This window comes from Astatotilapia calliptera, unplaced genomic scaffold, assembly GCF_900246225.1.
Source record: "Astatotilapia calliptera unplaced genomic scaffold, fAstCal1.2 U_scaffold_35, whole genome shotgun sequence".
Classification (NCBI taxonomy): Eukaryota; Metazoa; Chordata; class Actinopteri; order Cichliformes; family Cichlidae; genus Astatotilapia; species Astatotilapia calliptera.
This window is the reverse complement of record NW_020535773.1, coordinates 27,158-53,038: the sequence shown is the minus strand read 5'-3', so window position 1 is coordinate 53,038 and position 25,881 is coordinate 27,158. Positions and strand designations below refer to the sequence as shown.

Below are 25,881 nucleotides of genomic sequence, written 5' to 3'. Positions count from 1 at the left end.
ACAGCAGCTGTGTCACAGAAATGTGTTGGTTTATTTACTGTTTGTTGTCATTTACTATATTTATACAGCTTCTAACCTACCAGGTGGGTGTGCACGGCCATCTGTGAGACAGGAGACAAGAATAAGATTAAATATAAGTGGCAAAATATATCAACTGGACTTCTTATCATGATTCAAATCAAGGGGTTCAAAAGGTACTTGGAATAATATCACAACATTAAATTTTGTACACACAAAACACTGTAATTTCAAATGTTCAAACTACTTAAATTAAGTCATGTAAAGACTTTTTTTTAAAAACAGTTCTACTAACTCAAATAGCTTAAGAGCTCCAAACTTCAAAGGGGGTTCAAACAGGGTATGCCCAACACATTCTACAACAAACTTTCAACCATCTTATTCAACCAAAGATTTTAAAATAGAAGGCTCCCAAAACAGGTCAGTCAGCAAATATCTTTATAGAAATTTTTAAAATTCACAATGGAAAGAGATATAACATGAACCTTAAGGCGAGATTTTTTTATTCTATCATTCATCCATTTTGTTTTAATTTTTTGCTTTTCTATTTCTCTTCTCCCTGCTTTCAGCTCAATCCTAAACATCCTTTCTCCACTAAGCCCACTGTCTCTACTCTGCACACATTCTAACCATCTCACCCTTGCCTTTTTATTTTATTGTCACTTGGGTTCAGTGGCCTCTGAACTGAACTCAGGTGTGAACTCAGGTGTGACCTGCCGGGAGGCTGGTCACACCTGAAGTGGATGATGACACACACCTGCTGTTAATCAGCCTCATCTGGAGGGAGCTATAGAGAGTGGCTGAGCTCCTATCAATTTGGGATCGTTGCATGACTACCTGTTAGTTTCCCAGCAAGTCAGTGAGTGTGTGCTTGACGCAGTCTGGAGTTTACTGATGGCTGCCTCTGTGTTTTTCCCAGAAGGATTGTGGGAACCAGAGGGCTGAGGGGCAGAGCAAACACGCTTGGTAGATGCTGAGAGTGGTCCTGTTGCTGAAGTTGGGATTATCCTGTAATCTCTTACTAACCACTGCTTCAGTGACTGGAACTCAAGTGAAAAGAGATGTGACATTGTACGAGACCATTGTTTCATCTGCCTTCATAATGACATCTTTTACCTTCTCAACCAAATCCAAGGTGTTCTAGATGTGGTGTTCGGACATGCCTACCACTGGGTTGAGGATTGAAGCCAGAAAATTTGTGAGGTTATAGGTGACCAAGTTGATCATACAGACAACTGATCTTTAAAGGTACACCCTGTTTATGTATCTTCTGTAAACCATACAGACTTGGTGTAGATTCCCCTGAGTATAGCCTGTGGTACGATGCCCGGTCAATATCATTGTCTTGTTCTAACTGTTTCAGACATCTATCACCCTCTTCCTGTAACCACTTCCTGGGTTTCGTTTTAGAGGCATTTTTGTTACTGAGCAGCGAAAAAAGTTTCTCATGATAGTCTTTCTGGTTTAGTAAAACCATGCACCTACTCTTGTCTGCCAGAAGGATGATAATGTTGTTGTCATTACTAAGTGATGTGAGTGCCTTCCTCTTCTCCATGCTGATGTTGCATTGCTGAGACAGGCCGAAACTCTTGTCCATAGCTGCTCTGCTTCCACATTTGCAATGTTGTTGTTTTGGATTGCTGTTTCTGTGGATGTGATCAGTTCCACTAGCAGGATTTGTCTCGGTGTCACACCAAAGTCAATCCTTTTACAAGGATGTTTTTCTCTGCTTGGGTGAGTTGTCTGTCAGACAAATCCTTGGTGTGGCATCCTTCTCTTTTCTGACAGCTGAGGACATCCATCCATCCATCCTCTTCCGCTTATATGGGGCTGGGTCACAGGGGCAGCAGCCTAAGCAGAGAAGCCCAGACCTCCCTCTCCCCAGCCACCTCCTCCAGTTTGTCCGGGGGAACACCAAGGCGTTCTCAGGAGATATAATCTCTCCAGCATGTGCTGGGTTTGCCCTGGGGCATCCTCACAGATGCCCAACACACCTCACCCAGGAGGCGCCCATCCTTGTCAGATGCCTGGCTCCTTTTGATGTGAAGGAGCAGCAAGACCCTCCCGGATGGCCGAACTTCTCAACCTATGTCTAAGGGAGAGGCCAGCCACCCTTCGGAGGAAGCCCATTTCTGCTGCTTGTATCCGTGACCTCGTTCTTTCGGTCACTACCCACAGCTCGTGACCATAGGCGAGGGTAGGGACGTAGATACACCGGTAAATTCAGAGCTTCCCTTTTACACTCAGCTCCCTCTCCACCACAACAGACCAGTACAGTGTCTGCATCACTGCAGCCGCAGCCCCAATCCTGACAACAGTCAGGACCCATTCCCTGACGTAGAGACGCAGGGAAAAAACCCTCTCGTCCACTGGGAGAAACCCCAACATACAGGCAGCAAGCCGAGGGGATACCAAGATACCCACCCTAGCCCGCTGCCTCTCACCAGGGGCAACTCCAGACTGAGACAGAGTCCGGCTCCTCTCCAAGAGACTGGTTCCAGAGCCCAAGCTGTGTGTTGAGATTAGCCTGACTATATCTAGCTGGTACCTCTTAACCTCACGGACTAACTCAGGCTCCTTTCCCACCAGAGAGGTGACATTCCATGTTCCAATTGCCAGTCTTGGTAGCCGTGGCTCGGTCCACCAGGGCCACCGCTCCTGGCCGCCGCCCGGTACACAATGCACCCGACTGATACGGAGCCTCCTGTGGGTGCTGGACCTGCAGGACAATGGGCCCATGTCCCTTTTTCGGGCTGTGCCTGGCCAGGCCCCATGGACTTGGGCCCGGCTACCAGACGCTCACCCTCCGGCAACCTCCCCGGGCCGGACTAGAGGGCGGGGTCTCAGTAACCCTATCCCAGGCAGAGTGAACTGTTCCCTCTATGGTCTTCTCATAGGTGTCTGTTGAGGACAATCTCCATATTTTGCTGTAGTTTCCGACACACAACCAGTGAAATGTCCCTTGTTGTCTGGTTTTAGACTTTTCATGCTGTGCTAGACTAGCTTTCTCAGTTAATTCAAACACCTTTTCAAGAGTATTCTTATCTAGAAGCATTGTAAGTCGCTGTCGGATCCGCTCCTCTTTAGATTTTAGCACATCAATGGTAAAAAAAATTGTGTCTTTAGTAAACTGAAAAAGTGACAGATGTAATGTGTACTACTTAGTCAGCATGTTTTATTTATGTTAGAAGTGCCAGTATTTTCTTTAATTTAATTGGTATGTATTCTGGCCAATCCAGTGATAGTCTTAAGTGGATGAGTGGGATTTGGTGGGGAGCTCTGAGTGTGAGAGAGGAGCTACAGGTATGAAGTGGACATTTGAGCGAGTAACACAGTAACACACGCTGAAGAATAGTGGTGCAACGGATCACGGTTGATCCGAAATCCGAACCGATCGCGATTCGAAAAAGAAAAAAAAAGTATGAGTATGGTGCGCTTGGTGGGTCTGTCAAGCGATAGTTATGGCCAGCGCTAGCGGTCCAAGTGGCGGAGCAGAGGAGTTTGCGGCATTTAAGCAGCCCTTTGCTGCCCAATCCGACCGGGCTAAAGCTATTACAAAAGCTACTGGGGTGTTTAGCTGAAGATGGGAGGCCGTATTCTGTTGTGCAAAACAAGGGGTTTAAAATGTGATGAACGTGCTTGAGCCATGCTATGATATCTCGTTGCGCGTCCACTTCAGTGTGACAAGATCGTTCCAAGCATGTATGAGCAGGAGAAGTTTAAAGTTATGGCTGAACTGTCCCAGGCATCTTCTGTTGCCCAACTACAAATGGGTGGAGCTCCAGGGCAACAGAAAGCCACGTGACCGTGACCGCTCGTTATATCTTTATTTCCGGCGCCCCCCGTGTGCAGCAGCCTGTTACAGCAGCTCTGCTCATTCTGAGTTTCTTTCTTTCTTATCTTTTTCTTCTCGTAATTTTTATAACTAACGTATTAGTAATTAGACTCTGCAACCATGTTCTACCGTTTTGTGCTAGTTCTGGTCGTTTTTCTTAGTTTATTTCTACTTTTTTCACCGGTGTCTGGGGACCCAGAGCAGGGATCCTTTGTTTACAGTAAGGATCAGCTGTTAGCGCTGCGTCCCGCAGCAGTACTGCCAGTGGACAGACCCGACATTTCCAGCGAGCTGAGGAGGAAAAGACGGGGGTGTCGTGCTGGGAAGGAGCACCGTCGCCCGAAAAGGAGACGTTATCGACCATCTCTTCCTTCTGTAATCATTGGAAACGTAAGATCTTTGACATTGAGCTGTTGGCCGTTAGCATGCGTCCGTACTACCTGTCCCGGGAATTCTCGCATGTTATCGCAATAACAGCGTATGTCCCCCCCTCGGCCAACGCGGATGCAGCCTGTGACACTCTCCACTCAGTGGTCAGCAGACTGCAAACACAATCTCCGAGAGCCCTTTTCATAATATCAGGGGACTTCAATCATGCCTCATTGGACTCCACACTGCCCACCTTCACCCAGTATGTGACCTGCCCAACCAGAGACAATAAAACACTGGACTTACTGTATGCCAATGCAGAAGAGGCAGAGGTGGGACCAAGTCATTGTTTTGCAAGTCTCAAGTAAGTCTCAAGTCTTTATCCTCAAGTCTCAAGTCAAGTCTCAAGTAATGTCAGGCAAGTCAGAGTCGAGTCTCAAGTCACTGGTGTAAAAGTCCGAGTCAAGTCACAAGTCTGAAACTTTGAATTTCAAGTCCTTTCGAGTCTTTAAAAAAAAAAAAACGAAAAAATAATGTTGCAGTTATGCTAAATGTAAATATTAGACCATGTAATTTTAAAATCTGTGTTTTTCTCAACACATGACAAAATAGTGAACTTAGAAAATATACACAAATTGTGAAATTGCACCTCTTTAAAATGCAGCTCAATTAAACCTAGCTCCAAGAATAATTTTCACCGACAGTTCTGAGATAAGCTGCATGTTATTCTTGGATGCGGTTGTAGGACCGGCTTTAAAATCGCATGACAAAAATATCATACACATTAAAAAAAACTGTATCACCAACGTAGCCTGGACAACATTTGCTAGTTAGATGAAGTCAGCTATCTCATCTTAGCATATTTATATGCATATTTATAATTATACGCTTCTTGGAGTGAGTGCACACACTCATGAAGTTTAGTAACTTCAGGTCACTGCAACAAGCCCAGGTACAGTTTACTGACGGATGGGTACAGGACCTTGAAATGCACCGTGTAGAACGAAAGACCATCGTACGTATCATAAGTTTACCGGTCTCACAAATTGTCGTCATAAATACACATTCCTTAACCGTTTATTAATAGGACCTTTGAGCTCAACGGTAATTAATTAGTAGTGGAAATAATTTCTGGTAGCGTTACAGAAATGTAGCAGTGACAACAATATTGTATGCTGTAATCACCGCGCGGATAGGAGGCGGCTGGCTTGACCGCGGCTCACAAATGACGGCTCACTTTACCGCAGTCTGTAATCGCACTGGGCAATTAGTGATACAAAAAACCTGTTTTATCCTGTGAATAAAAGTATATGTTTTTGTCAATGTACCATAATAACAGAAGCGAAACGCAATATTGTGTCAGGACAATTCACTATTTATGCACAATAAACAAAGGAGCATAGCGCGACAATTTCTGTTCAGCGCCAGACTTGCTTGTAACCTATATCACTAATTATGTTATGAAAATGACGTATTAACTACTAAAAAACACTGACCTTCGTGTAAATGCTTGGAGCAGACTAACCTGTGAGCTGGAGTGTTCTGGGACGTTATATTTGGTCTTTGAATGGCTGCAATCCAGGCCATCCGTCGCGTCTTTGTTACTTCGGAAACATGGCTCGAACAATTTCTCTTCAACGACGTAATCCGATAACAACCGATCTCTTTACCCGTCGGCTTCCCGTGGCTGTCATGCGACCGGCTATTGCAGTTAATAATACAACAGCTTCTTGACATTTTTGTGTTTCTTTTTATGGCTTTTTAACTGATTTTAATTGAAAGCCTGCGTGCGCTAGTACCGCTTGCCACGAGTTCCCAGAATCCTTTGCGGTTCTACCCGTGAATGACGTCACATTTTCAATCTCTATATAATATGCATGTTAAATTTTATATTTGGGGTAAAATATCAAGTCTTTTCAAGTAAACCGGTTCAAGTCCAATTCAAGTCCCAAGTCATTGGTGTAAAAGTCCAAGTCAAGTCACAAGTCTTAGAACATTTTTTCAAGTCAAGTCTAAAGTCATAAAATTAATGACTCGAGTCTGACTCGAGTCCAAGTCATGTGACTCGAGTCCACACCTCTGAGAAGAGGCATACAGTTCATCACCTCTCCCTCCACTGGGCAGATCTGACCACAACCTGGTGCACCTTGTCCCTGTGTATGAGCCCTTAGTGCGCAGGGAGCCACCAGCACAGTGCAGAGATGGTCGGAGGAGAGCGAGGAGGCTCTTAAGGATTGTTTTGAGTCGACTGTGTGGGAGGTGATCTGTGACGACCACGGAGAGGACATCGACAGCCTTACTACATGCATTACTGACTATATTAATTTCTGTGTGGATAACACTGTACCTACCAGGACTGTACGGTGTTTCTCCAACAACAAACCTTGGATTACCCCAGAAATTAAAACCGTCCTCAAGCAGAAGAGGAGGGCCTTCAAATCCAAAGACATAGAGGAGTTGAAAAGGGTGCAGAGAGAGTTGAGGGGACTGATAAGGAATGGGAAGGACAGCTACAGGCAAAAGATGGAGAACCAGCTTCAGCAAAACAACGTTGGTGAAGTCTGGAGAGGCCTCAGAACCATCTCAGGCCACAAACATCAGAACTCTCTGCCTGGGAGGGATGTGAGGCGGGCAAATGAACTGAATCATTTCTTCAACAGATTTCATTCAGCCATGAGGCAGTCTCCAACATCGGCTGCAGACTCACCCACCCCCACTGCTGCTGTTCCACCTCTGACACCTCAGACACTTCACACCTCCTCTATTCACCCTGCTCACTCCCCCCCACCCCCAACAACAGCATCCAATACACACTCAACACAAGGCTCCAGCCTGTCTCTCAACCACCCAGGTTAGGAGGGAACTGAGGAGGATTAATGGCAAGAAGGCAGCGAGCCCAGATGGCATCAGCTCGAGGGTCGTCAGGTCCTGCGCGGACCAACTGTGTGGGGTGATGGAGCACCTCTTCAACCTGAACCTGAGGCTGGGAAGAGTCCCACAGCTCTGGAAAACCTCCTGTGTTGTACCAGTGCCAAAGACTTCACGCCCCAAGGACCTCAACAGCTACAGGCCGGTGGCTCTGACATCCCACCTGATGAAGACCCTGGAGCTGTTGGTCTTTGCTCAGCTTCGGCGCCTAACAAGCTCATCACTGGACCCACTTCAGTTTGCCTAACAGCCTGGCATTGGAGCGGATGATGCCGTCATTCACCTACATCGTTCCCTCGCTCGCTTGGAGACCGCTGGAAGCACTGTGAGAATCATGTTCTTTGATTTCTCCAGTGCCTTCAACACTATTCTTCCCTCGGTTCTGAAAGACAAGCTGGAGAACTCTGGAGAGGACCATCACCTCACTACCTGGATTTTGGACTACCTCACCGACCGACCACAGTATGTGAGGACTCAGGGCTGTGTGTCGGACAGGGTCGTCTGCAGTACGGGGGCCCCACAGGGAACGGTTCTGGCTCCGTTCCTCTTCACCATCTACACTGCAGACTTCTCCCACAATTCCACCCAGTGCTTCCTGCAGAAGTTCTCTGATGACTCTGCAATAGTCGGCCTCATCACTGATGGGGACGACAAGGAGTACAGAGGACTGACTCATGACTTTGTGGACTGGTGCCTCCAGATCAACGCCAGTAAAACCAAGGAGCTGGTGGTAGACTTCCGCAGGCACAAGCATTCTCCACTGCAACCACTGAACATCCAAGGTATGGACATTGAGGCTGTGGACAGCTACAGGTACCTTGGTGTTCATCTGAACAACAGACTGGACTGGACTCATAACTCAGACGCCCTCTACAGGAAAGGGCAGAGCAGGCTGTACCTGCTGCGGAGACTCAGGTTGTTTGGAGTGGAGGGCCCACTCCTGAAGACCTTCTATGACTCTGTGGTGGCTTCTGCTATCTTTTATGGTGTGGTCTGCTGGGGCGGCAGCATCTCTGCCGGGGACAGGAAGAGACTGAACAGGCTGATCCGAAGGGCCAGCTCGGTTCTAGGATGCTCTCTGGACCCAGTGGAGGTGGTGAGTGACAGGAGAATGGAGGCTAAGCTGTCATCACTCTTAGAAAAACATCTCCCACCCCATGCAGCAGACTGTGACAGCACTGAGCAGCTCCTTCAGTGGGAGACTGTGGCACCCACGATGTGGGACGGAGAGATTTCGCAGGTCTTTCCTCCCCACTGCTGTCAGACTCCACAATAAAGACTAACTGATCAAACACACACATCCACACATGTGCAATAACACTAAGTGCAATAATCTTCTCTGGCATCGTTGTATTTTTTACTCAGTTGTATATAGCATTTGTATTCTATTTTTATCTTATTGTATATTTTATTCTATTTTATTCAACTGTATATAGTATTTTATTTTATTCTATTCTGTACAGTTGTGTACTGTATTTATTCTTATTGTATTCTAATTTTTGCTTCATAACTTTTGCACTGTCTACTTCCTGCTGTGACAAAACAAATTTCCCACGTGTGGGACTAATAAAGCTTATCTTATCTTATCTTATCTTATCTTATTCTTTGCAAGCTCCTTTGACGATGACCGGTAACTCGCGTCACTAAAACAGAACAGTTCCTTTCTCAGTTCCTCCACCGTCTCCCAGATGCATCCTGTTATTAAACTTTTCTAGACTTACACAACATTTGCAATCAGTTTACCCAGACAGACTATGTGTCTGTGTTGTTAACCTCAGTGCATGACCTCACTTAGCGCCATCTGTTACCAGGCAAACTTCAGTGCAGCAGGCTGCTGAATGCACACAGGCAATATGTAATAAATTATACTGTAAACATGTAGGCAACCTTTCAATAGCTGAACTTTGCTCCATTGATCGGCCAGACATCGCGCTGCCCGTAGCTTCAAACCATTAATTAACTTGACCGAGCTTCAACCCTTTAACTATGCAATATGTGTATAACATGATTACAGTTGCACCTGCAATGAAAGATTATTATGTGCTTATGCTAACACCTGAAATACAGACTTTAATATAACCTCACCAGTTTCAATAAATGTGTCAATGAAATAACAATAATGATAAATCATAAATGATGCAACAGTAATAATAAGGATTATGAATAGTAACATAGATTATGAATGTAAAATAATATTTCATTCCGATACTAATTAAATGTAAAATCTAAATAATATTTTCCGTTGTCATTTTTAACTTATTTCGAAATACTAACCTCTCCAGTGTTTTTCACTGTACACAGGCAAAAAGAGTAAACACAAAGAAAAACCCTAATATGAGTAGTTAAAGGATCTTTCAACCTTTTGAAAGATCCTGCAGATGCTTCTTTCAATAACACTTATTCAGGTTTTTACTTACTACGTAGAGAACTGTTCACCACAGGAGGACTCTGGATCACTTTAAAGATAAAGAAAAGAAAAGAAAAAAAGAATGAGTTCAAGTTTAGAGAATCAGTGAAAAAAAAAACCTTTCTCACATGCATCCCTCTCTCTGATACTGCTGTCTGATGAGTACCTACATTCTACCATACATTACCACCTTGTTTCTACTGTATTTTTTTGGGCCACAAGGCGCACTGGATTATAAGGCGCATTAAGTGAAACAAAACAGTCAGATAAGTCAAACTTTACTCAAGTCATTCTTCTTGCTTCCTTCACTTCCGTACCATTGATTCATTAATGTTTATAGCAGCTGCTCTATTCCCATATTGTTGCAGTATATTAATGACTAACCTCGTATTGTGAATAGTTTATCTCAGTTGTTCTCCTGACTGACGTTTGGTTCGTTTACAGCATCCTGCCATGCGATTGCATTTGTCCCTAACTATCGGGAACCCTCGTTAACTTTTATCGAGTGGAAAAAAGCCTTAGCGTTCATCCTCCAGCTTCACTGTGCTAATGTTATGCTAACATAGCTGTGTCTCTAGCGATAATGTAGCACATCATTATATACCAGCTAGTCCAACTTCAGTGACCCTACAAAAGTCACTACTGTTTAGTTTTCTGTCTTCATTTAAGTTGGAAGTGATAGCAGAGCAGCACTTTTAATTTTTTCAGAAATCTCGGTCAAAACATGGTATATCATGTTTAGGTGGAAACTAGCGAGCTAACTTCCTGATAACTTCTAATTCTATTAAATTTAATAAATTCTGTTTTCATGAATGCCTGGAGATGAAAGATGAAAGAATGTAGATAGTTTTTAACTCTCAGTGATGCCAGTGTTTGTTTAACTCCAACAATCCATCAAGCAGTGTGGCTTCGTAGCTTACCAAAGTCGTACTAAAACATTTTTTGACGGATTTTTGAGCACCATGCACAACATAAAATCGGTTCAAGGTCAGTAAGCACAACCAGAATCCATGCATTAGGCGCACCGGAGGCGCACTGTCGAGTTTTGAGAAAATTAAAGGACGTTAAGTGCGCCTGATAGTGTGGAAAATACAGTACTTGTTGTCTTTTCATTTGAGTCTGACTTTCTATTAAACCAAACATTTTACTGATTTTATTCATGCTGAACCATCTTTGCTTCAGATCTGGGGTTGACTTTTAGTTTTGCTATTGGGAAAAACTCACTGGCTGTTGGAATATTTCTGCGCACAAGAGGTCCTTGAATCACTTTGCTGTTGTCTTTGTTGACAGCAATGAAGGCAGTAAAAGAACAGCTAACTCCTGATTGGACACTGAGATGCACCACCTTCTCCTTCACACCTCCACCTTGCTGTCCTCTGTGCTCTCTCTCCTCCATCTCCAGGGAGCGAATCAGAGTTCGAGCACCCAACCTGTGGACTGTTAATCTGCAGATAATAAGGAACACCAAGAGATGGGTGACTTAAGTGTTTCTTTGTTTTTTTTTAAAAACTTTATTTCAGATGTGAACACAACATATTTCAGTTCATATTCATTGTAATCTACTGCTATTTTCAACCCAATATATCTAAAGTCATGAACCATTGAAAAGTACTGAGTTTCTTAAACTCTGTTTTACCCAGTGTCCTCTGCAGGTCTGAGACTGAAGTGCAGCTGGTTCTCAGAGGGATGACCTGCCAGGCTGTACTTCACCGTCACACAGCCCGCTGCTGCCTCTGAACTCTGACACAGAATCACAGGGTCAGAAGTTATGAAATAGTTAAACAACAACATGAGAAGGTGCTGCTCCTACCTGTCCAGTGAGCTGGGCATAAATCAGCGACCTCTGACCCTGGAAAAGTGCTGTGATTGGTGGAGAGAGGACAGTGACAGACACTTCCTTTGGTAAATCCCATGTGACTGAGATGTCGACCACAACCGGCTGCAGAGCAAATCGCAGCGACTGCATCGCCTGAAAAATAATGAAAAACTCTCCAAATATACACAAACAGTTGGAACAGACATTTTACTCACTGCAGGTCTGATCACAAATATGCATCTGCTGCTGCTGCTGCTGCAATGCTTAACTTGTTTTCTTTTTGTGTTTAATGTCTTACTTTTGCCTGCATCCTGTCAGTCCCTGTGATGAACTGAGCATGACCTCCTCCTTCTTTGGCCATCCCATTGATGAGAGCAGAGCTGGCCCCTTCCCCAATCCCAAAAGAGAAACACCTGCAATACAACAGTTTTCTACATAGAGGACATGTTGGACATTCTGTAATTGTGTAGACGTACTTGTGTTTTTGTGGTTTCACCTGTGAGAATCTGAGTTCTTCTTCACCAGATCTATCACTTCTTTGGTGTTCCTCACCTCTCCATCAGTAAAGACAAACAGCTAGAGAGGAGAGTTGGCACATGAAGACATAACATCAGACCCAGAAACACACAGCTTGTTCTGAGAGCTGAGTTAGGATTCAGAAACACAAATGTTTTTATGGTAGTGTGCAAAGAACAATGTACAGTTAGTATGAACTCCAAACTAAAGAACAAAGCTGTTACATGAACAACGATTATATTCACAGGGTTAAAATATGTGATATATTAAAAGTTAGATTGTACACTAATGCCAATGCTGAGAAACATTTGTAGAGCGTGTGTGGTCCAAGTTTTGTCCAATGTTTTTATGAAACTGAATCTGCTCTATGTAGATACATCCCTATAAAGCATCTTCATGGTGATATAAAAAAAGCTAAAATATCCTAAATCATTATATTTTAAGATGAAGTTGTTCTAAGGCTAAAGCAAGGCAAGCAGAAAGTAAAATTAAGTTCAAAGGAAATTTCCAGGAGATTAATGCAAAGCAGTTTGTGTGTGTGTGTGTGTGTGTGTGTGTGTGTGTGTGTGTGTGTGTGTGTGTGGTGTGTGTGTGTGTGTGTGTGTGCGCGCGCGCATACGGGTTCTTACTATCTTGGTGGGGACCATGGTCCCCACGTTGTTGAAGGCATTTTTCACACTTAAATTGTGGTTTTAGTGTTTTAGGGTTACAATTGGTTTATGGTTAATGGTTAAGTTTAGGGAAAGCATTATGTTATTGGGATGTCCCCACGAAGATAGCAAACCAGAAGAGCATGTGAGTGTGTGTTACCTGTCGAGGCTGATTGGGAATGCAGGGCTGGCTGTAAATATATTTGAGGGGCTCCAGGATCTCAGTTCCTCCAAGATTAGCCTCCATCTGCTCAACTTTCTTCAGAGACTCCTTTATGGTCTGCTGGCTGTACTCCACACTCTTACTGCCATCACACAAACACATGCACCAAAACACCCATTAGGATATTTTAACAAAGACAGCAGGGCCTTTGATATGAGGGAGAGACTCACGGGAAGATGTGTTCATATCCAGACCCAAAACTGTAAATGTTGAAATAGCAGCCCATTGGTAAGCTCTTCAACAGGAGCAGCAGAGTATCCTTAACAGAACATTGAAAATATAGTGAGGCCACTGTGTGAGAGGAAACTAAAGAGTTTATGATTAAAATATTACAGATACCTTGGCACTGCGGATGCGAGTATTACTCATACTTCCAGATCGATCCATTAAGAACACAAACTCTCCACATGAAGCCATCGCAGACTGGGGGAACTCAGGGTACAGACTCACCATCACCACTGGATCACCCATCAGAGAGCCTGAAAAATAACAGACAGAAAAATCTGAGAAATTGCTTTTTGTTTATGTCAACATTTTGAACTTCCAAGCAGAAGTAGATAATGATTTTTAAAATTGGCAAATCAACTACTCCTATCATTTCCACTCACCCGGCTCAGCAGAGGCCTGTCCTGCCTCCACCACAGCAGTGGGCTGGTGAGCATCTTTGTAATAAATCAGCAGTTCAACATCTCTGTCAAACTTGTGTCCTGCAGCCAGCTTAACCTGCACACCACACACACATTCATATTTAATTCTCAGTTATAAGTAACAACCACACACAGCAGAAACATCAGCACTCTACCTACCGTGGCCTGGGTTTGATCAGTGTTGAGGTACTGGAGAGGGTCCAGGGAACAGTTGGACTCTACTTTAGAGATTGGACGAGGAGAGGACACTCGGGCAGAGAAAGACAGACTGTAGGGCACTAACCCCACACTCGAAAGACCCCCTATGAGCAAGTTCCTTGGCAACAATGAGAGGGAAAAGCTCCCTATTTACAGGAAGAAACGTTCAGCAGAACCAGGTTGAGGGAGGGCCAGCCATTTGCCAAGACCGGTTGAGGGTGAGAGGAGTAAAACAGGACAAAGACATGCCATGGAAGAGAACTTGAATTAAATGCAGAGGTATGTGTAAACGTATAGTGAGTGAAAAAACACTCAGTGAAGAAATACACTTAATGCTTCATGGGAACCTTGACCTATTGCAGTGTAACTAAGGGAAGTTTCTGGGCCACCTGATCCAGTCCTAATTAGGGGAAGGCTGTCCTGTAATTAGTTAAGACTGCTGGGTCTAGAGGTGGCTTTTAAAGTAACAGTTGAACTACTGCCAGTCTGAAGACCTGTGGTACATAGCCGCTTAATAGAAATAGGTTGATCATATTTAAGAATGAAATATTAACTATTGGCAGAGTTTCTTTGAACAGTCTTGTAGGAATGGGGTCTATGAGACATGTTGATCATTTGGAGGAAGTAATGAAGTAATTACTGAAGTTAACTCAGAAAGATCAATTGAAGAAAAGATGAAATAAATACCACTGGTACTGAAAGTAACTCTACACATTGTTAAGTCAGTGAGATGATTATGAGTATGTTTTTCCTCTAGTAGTTAAAATTGTATTTGTGAAGACATTCATGAATTCATTACTATTTATTGTTAGAGGAATGGTTGGCTCAGCAGAGCTCTGACTTTTTGTCAGCTTGACTACAGTGCTAAGATAAGATACAATAAGATAACCTTTATTAGTCCAACCTGTGGGAAATTTGTTTTGTTACAGCAGAAAGTGGACAGTGCAAAGTTACATCGTAAAATTTAGAAAAACACTGGAAAAGGATAAGAATAAGATACTGTACACAATTGTAGACAATGTAATAGAATAAAATGCTGCAGAGAAACCTAGGGTTGCTCTTATTTCCTTCAATCAGTGATGAATAGTAACCTTCTAGCTTTACTGAAGGCTTTTTTATAAAGCAAAAAACTATTTTTAAGCTAAATGATGATCTTCTTAATTAGTGAGACACTGTTTCTAGCTTACTTTATCTGCTTTAAGGTGCACATTTGCGAGTTATACCAGGGAGTCAAGTACTTCTGATTTGAGGTGTTCTCTTTCAGAGGAGCCACAGTAAACCCTGTGTTTAAGTTCTGGCTAGAAATGACACAAAGAGCAAAGAAACTGCAGTTATAGTAATGGTGGAAGGGCAATCAAATAATTTTGTATGTTTGAAAGACAGAATAAATGCAGAATGAGAAAGAAAGAATGACATAGCCTAACACAGCACAGATACTCCGTAACCCCAAAGTCCATCCCCTAATCATGTTATAGATTCTGGACTTGAAAATAAAGTGTTGAGAAAGACAGTTGCTTTCAATGTTTATGTTTCCATGTTACGCTTAATTCTTTTCAAGTTTATCTTTTTTGTCTACATAACAAATTCAAAAATATTTTATTTATGGAGGAAGAGAGACGGAGAGAGAGAAAGAGGTTGGAAATTCCTCCACCACCATAGTTGCAGTTATGAAACCTTTTTCTATGCAGAGGTGCGAGTTTGAGGCTTTCTGTTAGTGTCAACGTTTTTTCCTACCCCGAGGCTGGTATCGAGGGTTGAGCACAGCAGGCAGACAGAACCTCAGACCATCATCAGCCTGCACAGCCAGCTCAGCCACATACTCCAACCTGATGGAGGCGCGCTCTCCTGGAGGCAGACTGCCCACACTCAGAGAGAATATATCTGGACTCTGATCACTCTCCTCCAATAGGAAGGCCTGCTGACCGGAGCTCAGAGCATCATCATACTCCTCACGAGCCTGAAGGACAGGTGACACATGTCAGTGACATTCACTGTTTATTATTAATTTGAATCTTGTTTGTCTGTTTGTTTGTTAATTTATTTCAATCCTGTGAACAATATACAAGTACATTTAGCAAAGAAACGAAGAGAAAATAATGCTATACAAAATAAAGCTAATACATTTCAATATTGCTTCAACTGTTCCGATTCAGTTACATATCAAAAAGGAGTGGGAAGTAGTAGCCTACACACTTATTTAATCCCATCCCTTTGCCTTAGGTTATCAATATTTAGTCAGCTTCCTTACTGATAAAATCTGCAGTAAAAATAGCGAACAGATATCTGATATAATACTGTATATACATCACATCATGACACTTTCTAAATAGAGACATTCACTGAATTTCAACATTTTCCTTTTCTTTCATGAAAATCATTATAACTATATCTTTATAACTCTTTTTGAACTGCTTTATGTTTGGACACTGCTGCAACTCCATATTCAAACTGTTCCACAGCTTCACTCCATGGACAGAAATGCAAAAGCTTTTGCTGGTAATAATAATAATAATAATAATAATAATAATAATAATAATAATAATAATAATAATAATAATAATAATAATAATGGATTGCATTTATATAGCACTTTTCGGGGCCTCAAAGCGCTTTACAATTCCACTATTCATTCACTCTCACATTCATACACTGGTGGAGGCAAGCTACGGTTGTAGCCACAGCTGCCCTGGGGCAGACTGACAGAAGCGAGGCTGCCATATCGCGCCATCGGCCCCTCTGGCCAACACCAGTAGGCGGCAGGTGAAGTGTCTTGTGTGTTTTATTCAAATTTAATGACAATTTGTTTTTATCAGGCCAGAACTTCACTTTACTTATTTCATTAGTCATCTCATCCAATAATTTCTGCAGATCAGCACCAGAGCAGAAAATGTTTGTATCATGAGCAAATAGTACCATTTTAATACTTTGGAGACTTTAAAAATGTCATTGATGTATAAGTTGAAGAATTTTGGGCCCCAAACTGACCCTTAGGGTAGACCACAAGCAATGTCCATACATAAGGAGCAACAACCATTTCATTTCACAAACTGCTTCCTGTCACTTAAATTACTCAGGAAACAAATTTAAAACTACCGCTTTGACACCCTAACGTTCCAGTTTTCTTGTTAATATATTGTGATCTATAGTGTCAAATGCTTTTCTCAAGTCTATGGATAACCTACCACACATTGCTTTTTGTCCATGGAATAGATAATCTTACTTATAATGAGGTTATATTTACTGTCCAGCTCACCTTCTGTTTTTCCATCACCTCAGCTACAATCTGTGTCTGTCCAATCTTAGCACTGAAATGACAGACAGCAGCATCTCCAGGCAGAGGGAAGACAAAAACAGCCTCTAATGGTTTGTTCTCCTTGTTCTTATAATTCAGAGTGGAGACCACTGTAGCCACATGGTCCCTCACCTCCAGCTCCACCTCAATGCTCTTCAGGGGAACTGACAGACAAACAGAATTCTAACAGTCACACTTCATAGTAGCATTTATTTTTTAAAGTCAAAATTAGATTTTCTGCTGAGCCATCTGTCCATGCAACTCTATTAATTTTTTTATGACAAATTGAAAATTCATTTTAATGTTTATCAGATTTTTACCTGGTTTGTTCTGGGCAGTTAGCAGACCACAGCATCTCATCATTGTACCTGTATAAGAGACAAACACCACAGACAGTTTTCCTCAATAAAACATTTCAGTTTACATAGTATATTATACTACACTTATCAGCTTTTTTTGGAGTCTGTCTCTTCTGCACATACTCAAAGCGAATTTTCACATCACCAGACTCAAAAACATTTATTCTAGCAGCTCAGAAAATGGTTTGTTTGAGAGAAATGAGTCCCCCCACCACACACACACGCACACAGTGTTTGAGTGCAAAAATAATATATTTTACATATATTTTTTTAATAATAATAATAATAATAATAATAATAATAATAATAATAATATCAGTAGCATCATTACAGCTTTTGATCAGCACCATGGACAGCAACCACAGTCAGGGATAAGGTGAATGCTTTAAAGTCTTTTTCAGCTAGGCCAAAATAGATTTAGCATCTCAAAAATGAAATAAAATTTAATAAAGACAGCTGTCTGTAAACATGGAACTGACAACGCTTGGCGTGGAGATACACCCCAGGAAATATGGTTGTTGACAAGGCAAAGGCGTAGAAAAACGAATTAAAGGATTTTTATTAATAAAATAACTGAAACTAATAAGGAGCAGCAGGGGAAAAAACAGCAAACTACGTGGCAGGACTTACAATACTACCAGACCTGAAATTAAAACACTTTTCAGACACTAATTAAAAGAACAAGATTCAGTGACACTATGTTACTCTAGCAGCTTAACAAAAAAATTAATACGCCTAAAGACAGGCCACCTGTGGCGTTGTGCCCAAGGAGGTGCCACGCATTTTACTATGCGTGGCACCTTTCATCCAAATTTCCATCACTGAAAACTGAGTTTAGGTTTTTATTTGTCACCCAATGTAAAAGGTGTGCGCCGTTTTTGACGTCACGCTGTGCGCCACGTTATTGTTTACATGAGATGAATTTGTACAATGGTGGATAGAGACAAGATATTGTTGCTCTTAATCTTACTATCTGCAGTTTTTACACGCTTACATATACACACGCAGTTACTGGCCCTCCATTTAGAAAGACAGAGAGGTCAGAGTGAACTTCGGACGTGGCTTCTTCAACACAGACGCTCTCATAACCCAAATCCCGACGTCGGTTTTGAATTAAAAAAAATATATATATATTAAACTTATGTATGCTGTATACATTTTGTTCATTCCTAATGTTTTTCTTAACATTTCTTAACATTTAAAATGATGAACGCACTTGAAAAGTAACACAAAATAAGTTGCCTTTCCAAAAAATTAAAAATAAAACTTTTCAGTACTTAAGGTTTTGTGAGGACACAAAACCCTGTATACTCTTTCTCTCCCAGGTTTCTAGACTTCTGATTGGCCAACATTTCTTAGTGGGTTAGGGGTTCTGGTTTGACATTTTGACTCCGGTTTTTTGCATTTACATGACAACGGAGATATTTTGTGTGGACGAGATTTTTTTTAAAGGAAATCGGAAAATCTACGTTTTCAAAAATACCCGTGTAGCGTTTAAGAGAGAACCTCGCCCATGTGCTCAAACTGTCCCATTGACACCCTGATCACCTCCTCGATCAAACCATAATAGTTTCGTTATCGTTTATTTATATATACTGCACGTTTAATTACAACAACAACGTTGACTAAAGTGCTGTACAAAAATACAAAACAACTAATTCCAAATAATTTATGATGGTACCAAACAACAAATAAATAACAAATAACTTTCATACTGCATTAAAAGCCAGTGAATACAGATGTGTTTTAAGATGAGATTTAAAAGGTTTCACAGAAGGAGCCTGTCTGATGTGTAGGGGTAGATTATTCCACAGTTAAGGCGCTACAACCCCAAACGCTCGATCGCCTCTTTGAACCAGCCTCAACCTTGGTATCCATAAAAGCAGAAGATCATTTGATCTAATAGATCTAGAGGGCCCATAGAAGGTCAGACAAATACCCAGGAGCCTTTCCATTCAGGGCTTTATAAGTCAACAATAAAAAATTTAAAATCAACTCCAAAGTGAACAGGGAGCCAGTGAAGAGAGGCAAGCACCAGGGAAATATGTTCGCGTCTTTTGGTTCGTGTCAGAAGACGAGCTTCGACATTTTGGACCAACTGCAGTCTTACAAGGCAGATCTGGATAACTCCAACATATAAGCAGTAAGACTGTGCCGGTTAAAATCAGCTGTGCTGGGATTGCCACTTGGTCCAAAAATTATCACTTTGGTTTTATTCTCATTAAAGAGAAGTTAGAGGCCATCCAGGCTTTAATTTCACCGAGACACTGAAGTAATGGTGGGGTAACTATCCATAGCAGTGGGGCAGGGCAGCTCGTCTTCAGTCCTAGATAGATCTGAGTGTCATCGGTGTATGAATGGAAACAAATGTTATATTTTCTAAAAAAAAAAAAAAATAGACCTCGAGGTAGCATATAAATAGAGAATAAAATTGGCCCCAATATAGATCCCTGGGCAACACCACAAGTAATCAGAATGAGAATCAGCATAGTTTATTAATCCCTGAGGAAATTGTGTGGGTTACAGGGAGCTGAGGAAGAGATAAAATCTCCAAAGCTCACAGAGAAAGTCCTCTCAGACCTGAACCACTCTAATGCCACTGAACCAATCTGATGCTGCAATGCCCCAATGTGAGATCAAGATGCTGTGGTCAACAGTATTAAAGGCAGCTGTCAGATCCAAAAGCAAAGGCACAGCCGAGTCTCCTGAGTTAGTGGCTAAATAAAGACCGTTAAAAACTTTGCGGTTTCAGCGCTGCCAAGAGCTTTAAAACCAGACCGAAACCTCTCAAGGACACCGTGTCAATTTAAAAAAAGATTGCTGCTGAACGAATAAAATCTTTTCAAAAAAATTTTGACAGGAAAGGAAGCTTTGAAATAGGCCAGAAATCTGAGAGGACAGAGGAATCCAGATGATTTTTTAAAGCTGTACAACAGCATGTTTGAAACGGGCTGGCACAACACCTGAACTAAGACTGCTGTTAAAAATCCTTAAGATGTCAGTACCGATAACCTTAAAAATATATTTTTTAAATGTGTTGGAAAAACATCATTTGGGCAAGATGATGTCTTCATGCCATTACATAGTTTCTCCACGTGATCAAAACACACTCTCAAACTGATCAAAACAGCAGAGCGGATGAATATTTAATAATAAGTCATGTGAAGGCGGGGTGATCACAGATCGAAGCTGTTTTTCAGTTTGTATTTGTTTTTTGTTTTTGTTTTTTACAGCCCGCTTCTTGTGAAAAGAAAAATAACAGAATTCTCCACAAAACACACGCAACAAGTGTGCGGGAAATGCCTACCTTTGAAAAGAAAGATTTTTGTCTCCTCAAAGTACTTTCGTTCTTCAGTGTGTGAAATGTGGCTTAAATGCCCCTACGCCAGTTTTCTATACCGAACTGAAACACTTTCCTGTATCCGTGGGAACCCTTCAGTGAGATCGCGTCAGAGTCGAGTGGGTGGACCTTAAATTTGTTTTTATTATTATTATACAAAACTTACCCATCACCGTTGTTAAAATAGTCTGGTATTTGAAGACCAAAGAACATCATACAAGACAAGTATTGAAATACAAACATCTGCATTTAAGACTAAATTCTTAAAGAGTTTTTTATACAGCGTTCTTAATACATCTTCAAACGCAGTTTGTAAACACCCAGTGCTATTTTTTTTCATATATATATATATATACAGGGAGAGAGTGAGAGTAATCATACCTGCCAATTCTCTGTGTGTCTCATATATCTCCCTTATCAGATCGCATTAAATATGAATTCTCCAAAATACGTTTTGCCTGCCGCCTGGTGGCCAACATCTCCATTACCCAAGACATTTTCTGCTTGTGAAAAAGCTGCAGCAGCGACAAAAGCCAACTCTTGCCTGCCTCACATAATGGTTTAGCCTAACGCATGTAAGAAACATAGACATGCTATTTGGCTGGTAGATGGTACAAGCATCTACCAGCCAAATAGCATGTCTATGTTTCTGCAAAGCACTTGGAATCAACAAACTCTGGATAAAAATCTCTTTCACGCAATACACCTCAGGTTTATTAAGCCTATGTCGAAATAATAGAAAGTTTAAAAACAAAATATAATGCAGTCAGCTGAAGTTCTGAAGGTAAATCTTTACTTTAGCCTTATTTTTCTTGATACATTTTTTTATTCATTTATTTTCATTTTTAAGTGAAGAGATCCACCTACACCATTTACATTTTTTTAATCCTCCATGTGAGGGATACTTTATTACACAATGTTTACACCAAACAGGAAGGTGTCTCTCTTTCTGTTACCTGCTAGGCGAACCTTGCCTGCTTACTCTTAAAAGTCATTCTGCGGTGACCCTTTAGACCACTGTGAACAGGGAGAAAGTCTTTCTATCTTCCAGTGTTTTGTGTCACTGAGGATGAATGTGCTTGGGCCCTGTCTGCTGATGGACCAAAATGGTGGTCGAGAACCTTGGCCCTCCCTTTCCCATGTGTTTGCCTACCTGAACTTTATCTCTGTAAATCTGAGTCCCCATACACAGGTTCTCCACTGCTTCACGCACCAGACACAAGCCAATCTGTACTTTTCGATTATGGAGAATTTTCTGTCAGTTGGTGACAGGATGCAGGATACAAGTGCAATTACACATTCAATCAGTGTTGGTCAAGTTACTTGAAAAAGTAATCAGTAACTAATTACTGATTACTTCCCCCCCAAAAGTAATCCCGTTACTTTACTGTTACTTAGTTACTTTTTAAAAAACACGATTTACAACCTGAACAGGTAATAAAGCAATAGATCTTTCAGCCCAATTCTACTTTTTCTACATAATCCATCATACAATGTGTAATCAAATGGAAAAGTCTGTTTTAAAAACTTGTCTTATTAGTTTTAATCTTTTAACTTTATGCATCAAACATTTAATTATATGCAACATTCTCTGATTGGAAGAAATTTGTTTAACATTTAAACCTATTTTCTGCACATTCCAGCACATAAAATAAAATTTTTTTTTTGTGTTTACACTCACTCTTTCAAATAGATGCAAGTAAATCACAGCAGAAAATAAATAAAATCAAAGACTAGCAGTTCTGTTGCTCTATTGTCACCTGCAAAGCAGAAGTAGGGTAGGCGGAGGTTTACCCCGGTGCAGGTGTGCTGCAGCGGTCAGTGGAAGAATCCGCGAGTTTCTCTGTGAATTTCTCATTACGTCGTAGCGCACTCGGTGCTTGCTTGGACGTTTAGGGTTTTTTTTCGCTGTAAAAAGAAGTTACAAGTAACGCATTACTGCCCATCTCTGCATTCAATGTTGTTTTTGTGAAGCTGAGCTAGGAAAGTGTCTCAGTCTCAGAAATCTGTGGTAACGAAGGTATGGAATCCAGGGTCATAAATCACAAGTGCTAGGTTTTCCAGTAACCTAGAACTGACTAGCTGCATCACAGCATGGTACGGCAGCACTACTGTCATGGACCGCAAACGCCTGCAGAGAGTGATAACAACTGTGGAGAAGATCATCAGGACTCCGCTGCCCTCTCTTCAGAGCATCTACCATCGCAGAGTCCAGAGGAGAGCTGCCTCCATCCTCAAAGAACTCACACACCCACAACACAGACTGTTCACACTTCTGCCCTTGGGACAGAGGTTCAGAAGTGTGAAATCCAGAACATCCAGACTCAACAACTCCTTCTTCCACACTGCCATCAGACTCTTGAACAGCTGACCTATTATTGAACAGAAATAATAATTTTTTGCACATCAGGTCATCCAGCATATTAAGGCAGCATATTAAGCTATAGCTCTTTTGCACACATCTCTGTTTCACACGTCAATATTTTCTCTCCTTTTCTGTCTTCATTTATTTATTTGTACTATTTGTATTTTATCTGTTCTATTTCTATATTATATATATACTTGTGATAGGTTTTAGTTTCCCTGAAGCTTTCTTCTGCCATCAAATTCCACTGCATTTCAGTCTGTGTATTACTTCCCAGAATGCCTCATCACTGTTGTATAGTCAGGCAAAAACTTAGAGCACAGGCCATCTCTGGAAATCACATCTATCAGAAATGGAATGCTGGGATGGCTGAACAAACTTTTTTTTGTTGCATTTATCTGGAGGCGTTTGAGGTCTGCCTACATGTGTGGATCATGAGCCTTCTTGGAGTCTCCATAGACCACAACGTTATACATGTAGTTTTGCACCCCAGGCAAATCTCTCAGGATGTAGGGGTTTAAGCTCTCCAGAAACCTTCTTTTTATGCTCAGAGGTAGGGATCTCAGTTTCTACGATAGAATTTATTTTGTTTTGTTCACTTGTATCTTGTGAATACAACCATTCACATGTCCAAGGTGATTGGCTTAAGCCATATCAATAGCACAGCTCGTAGTTACTGAAAGAAGTTCTGAAGTGTACTGAAGTGGAGTGTATAGGTAGATGCTGTAGATATTAAATCTATGCTGACATTGCAAGTTTGTTGTAATATATGTAAGTATTATTGAAAAAAAGTAGACAGCTATCGTTCATTTTCTTGAAATCAGCATACCAAGACCTAAGCAAAGAGTAAATTGTTAAACTTTAGGTTAGAGATATGAACTTTTTTTTTTACAGTAGTCAGTTCTTAAATTTAGAAGAGAGTGTTCATAAATGTGTTACATAGTTTGCACAACACTGAACAGAAAACATGCAAAGTCAATAATTAAAGGAATGGAGGTCATTTCATCCAAAGCACTGGGTTTATTTTTCAATTGCTGCCAACAGAAAGATACATACAAGTAAAACAATTAGAATTAAGCTAAAGAAGCATTCAGAAAAATTCTGAAAGTCTTTGATTTTTCACAAATTTGACTAAATAATGTCTATCTCCTGAATCCAAACTGGAACCTGGTTCCACAGAAGACCCAAGGTTCAAGGTTCAAGGTTCTTTATTATTGTCACATGCATAGTTATACAAGTATAACACACAGTGAAATGTAGCCTGACACGCTCCTCGACATGTGCAAAAATTGGGGGGGGGGTATATATATATATATATATATATATATATAGAGAGAGAGAGAGAGAGAGAGAGAGAGAGAATATGAACATATTTAAAATTAAAGGAATTGAAATGTACATTGTTCCTTGGTTTAGTGTCTGGAAGAGAGTCCTGTCTCAGTCAATTATAGATGATGTGAGAGGGCGGGTGTGTGTGTTTAGGGCACGGATGGCCTCTGCCTCCTATTCTGCTTTTAAATACTCTGGGAACTACAAGTAAGCCGCGGTCTGAGAGCAAAGTGCTCTAATCGGGTGATATGGTACTATAAGATCATTAAGACAAGATGAGACCTGATTATTCAAGACCTTGCATGTGAGGAGCAGGATTTTGAATTCTGCATTTAACAGGGAGCCAATGAAGGGAAGTCAGTATAGGAGAAGTATGCTCTCTCTTTCTATTCCCTGTCAGTACTCTTGCTGCAGGATTAACCAAAGGCTTTTCAGGGAGTTTTTAGGACATCCTGACGATAATGAATTACAGTAGTCCAGCTTAGAAGTAATACATAAACTAGAACTAGCATGAACTAGTTCTGAGACAAGATGTTTCTAATTTGGGATATAATGCGCAAATGGAAGAAAGCAATCCTAGACATTTGTTTAATATGTGCATTGAAGGACATATCATTGTGAAGAATGACTCCAAGATTCCTCACAGTGTTACTGGAGGCCAAGGTCATTTGAAAAATGTCTTTAAGATATTCCTGCAGTTTAACTAATTGGTGTGTGTAATCTGGCTTAATGGATAGATAAAGTTGGCAATGCAATGGAAATGTATGCTATGCCTTCTGATGATACTGCCTAAGGAAGCATGTATAATGTAAACAGAACTGGTCCTGGTACTGAACCCTGTAGAACTCCAATATTAAACTTTGTCTGTGAAGAGGACTCTCCAGTTACATGAATTATAAAAATAATAAGACACAAATTGTACTGTTCAGTACAGAAAGAAGCTTTTGTAACAAGTACTTGGTTGAGGTGACAGACAGAAATGTCAGTGTGGTGAACTAGCTTACGTTACTGCAGGTAAACAGGAAACAGTAACCTTACCCTCAACAACCTCAGCACTCTTCTGGTAAATTGCAAAAGTTAGCAGACTTGTTTAGCCTCTTTCTTGCTATGAGTGCCTGCATGGAACCATGTGCAATGCACTTGTCCTTCATTAGAACTGCAGCTCCATAGCAAAGTCTCCCACTGATCACTTTCTATAACACATTAGAATTTCCTCTTGGGTGTGTTTTGGTTTGTCAGGGCAGGAGAGTGAGACACAGCAACAAAACAACCGTTGCATCTCGTGTTTCACTTTCAATTGTAATAATTAATTTTAATAATTAAAATGCCAAAAAAAAGGCAAAACAAAACAGCATAAGAAAACAACAACAAAAACACAAAGCAGAGACATCCTGTATTCTTTATAACCTTAACCACATTTCAGTCCTGCAAGCTCAACACCCTCTTTGGAGTTGTCTAGCAACTGATTCCCCTCTTTTCAACGCCTTTGCAAAGTGCTTTTTTTGGTTTTGTGAGGAACACAGAGTGTGATACATTGCAAAGAGGGGGTTGGGGTAGGCCTTAGTTGAACACCCTGACTGGTAATATAT

General features: G+C 41.3%; 1 protein-coding gene across 4 annotated transcripts in view; it reads right to left on the bottom strand.

Moving 5' to 3' along the window:
- LOC113018039 (von Willebrand factor A domain-containing protein 5A-like) overlaps window positions 1-20,664 on the bottom strand; it is a 30,684-nt gene extending 10,020 nt beyond the window's left edge. For 2 of the 4 annotated variants that reach the window (XM_026161111.1, XM_026161112.1), the window contains exons 1-16: window positions 20,566-20,664; window positions 17,220-17,267; window positions 16,861-17,063; window positions 15,342-15,564; window positions 13,569-13,753; window positions 13,371-13,485; window positions 13,102-13,241; window positions 12,933-13,021; window positions 12,700-12,844; window positions 11,870-11,949; window positions 11,672-11,786; window positions 11,368-11,526; window positions 11,194-11,297; window positions 10,782-11,002; window positions 9,568-9,606; window positions 81-101 (exon numbers count right to left, since the gene is read on the bottom strand). In XM_026161111.1, coding sequence (XP_026016896.1) covers window positions 81-101; window positions 9,568-9,606; window positions 10,782-11,002; window positions 11,194-11,297; window positions 11,368-11,526; window positions 11,672-11,786; window positions 11,870-11,949; window positions 12,700-12,844; window positions 12,933-13,021; window positions 13,102-13,241; window positions 13,371-13,485; window positions 13,569-13,753; window positions 15,342-15,564; window positions 16,861-17,063; window positions 17,220-17,262 — 1,882 coding nt within the window. In that variant the 5' untranslated portion in view covers window positions 17,263-17,267; window positions 20,566-20,664. The remainder of the gene's footprint in view (window positions 1-80; window positions 102-9,567; window positions 9,607-10,781; window positions 11,003-11,193; window positions 11,298-11,367; window positions 11,527-11,671; window positions 11,787-11,869; window positions 11,950-12,699; window positions 12,845-12,932; window positions 13,022-13,101; window positions 13,242-13,370; window positions 13,486-13,568; window positions 13,754-15,341; window positions 15,565-16,860; window positions 17,064-17,219; window positions 17,268-20,565) is intronic. The other 2 variants (XM_026161114.1, XM_026161113.1) reach the window with 1 other exon arrangement.
- Window positions 20,665-25,881: the final 5,217 nt, after the last annotated feature.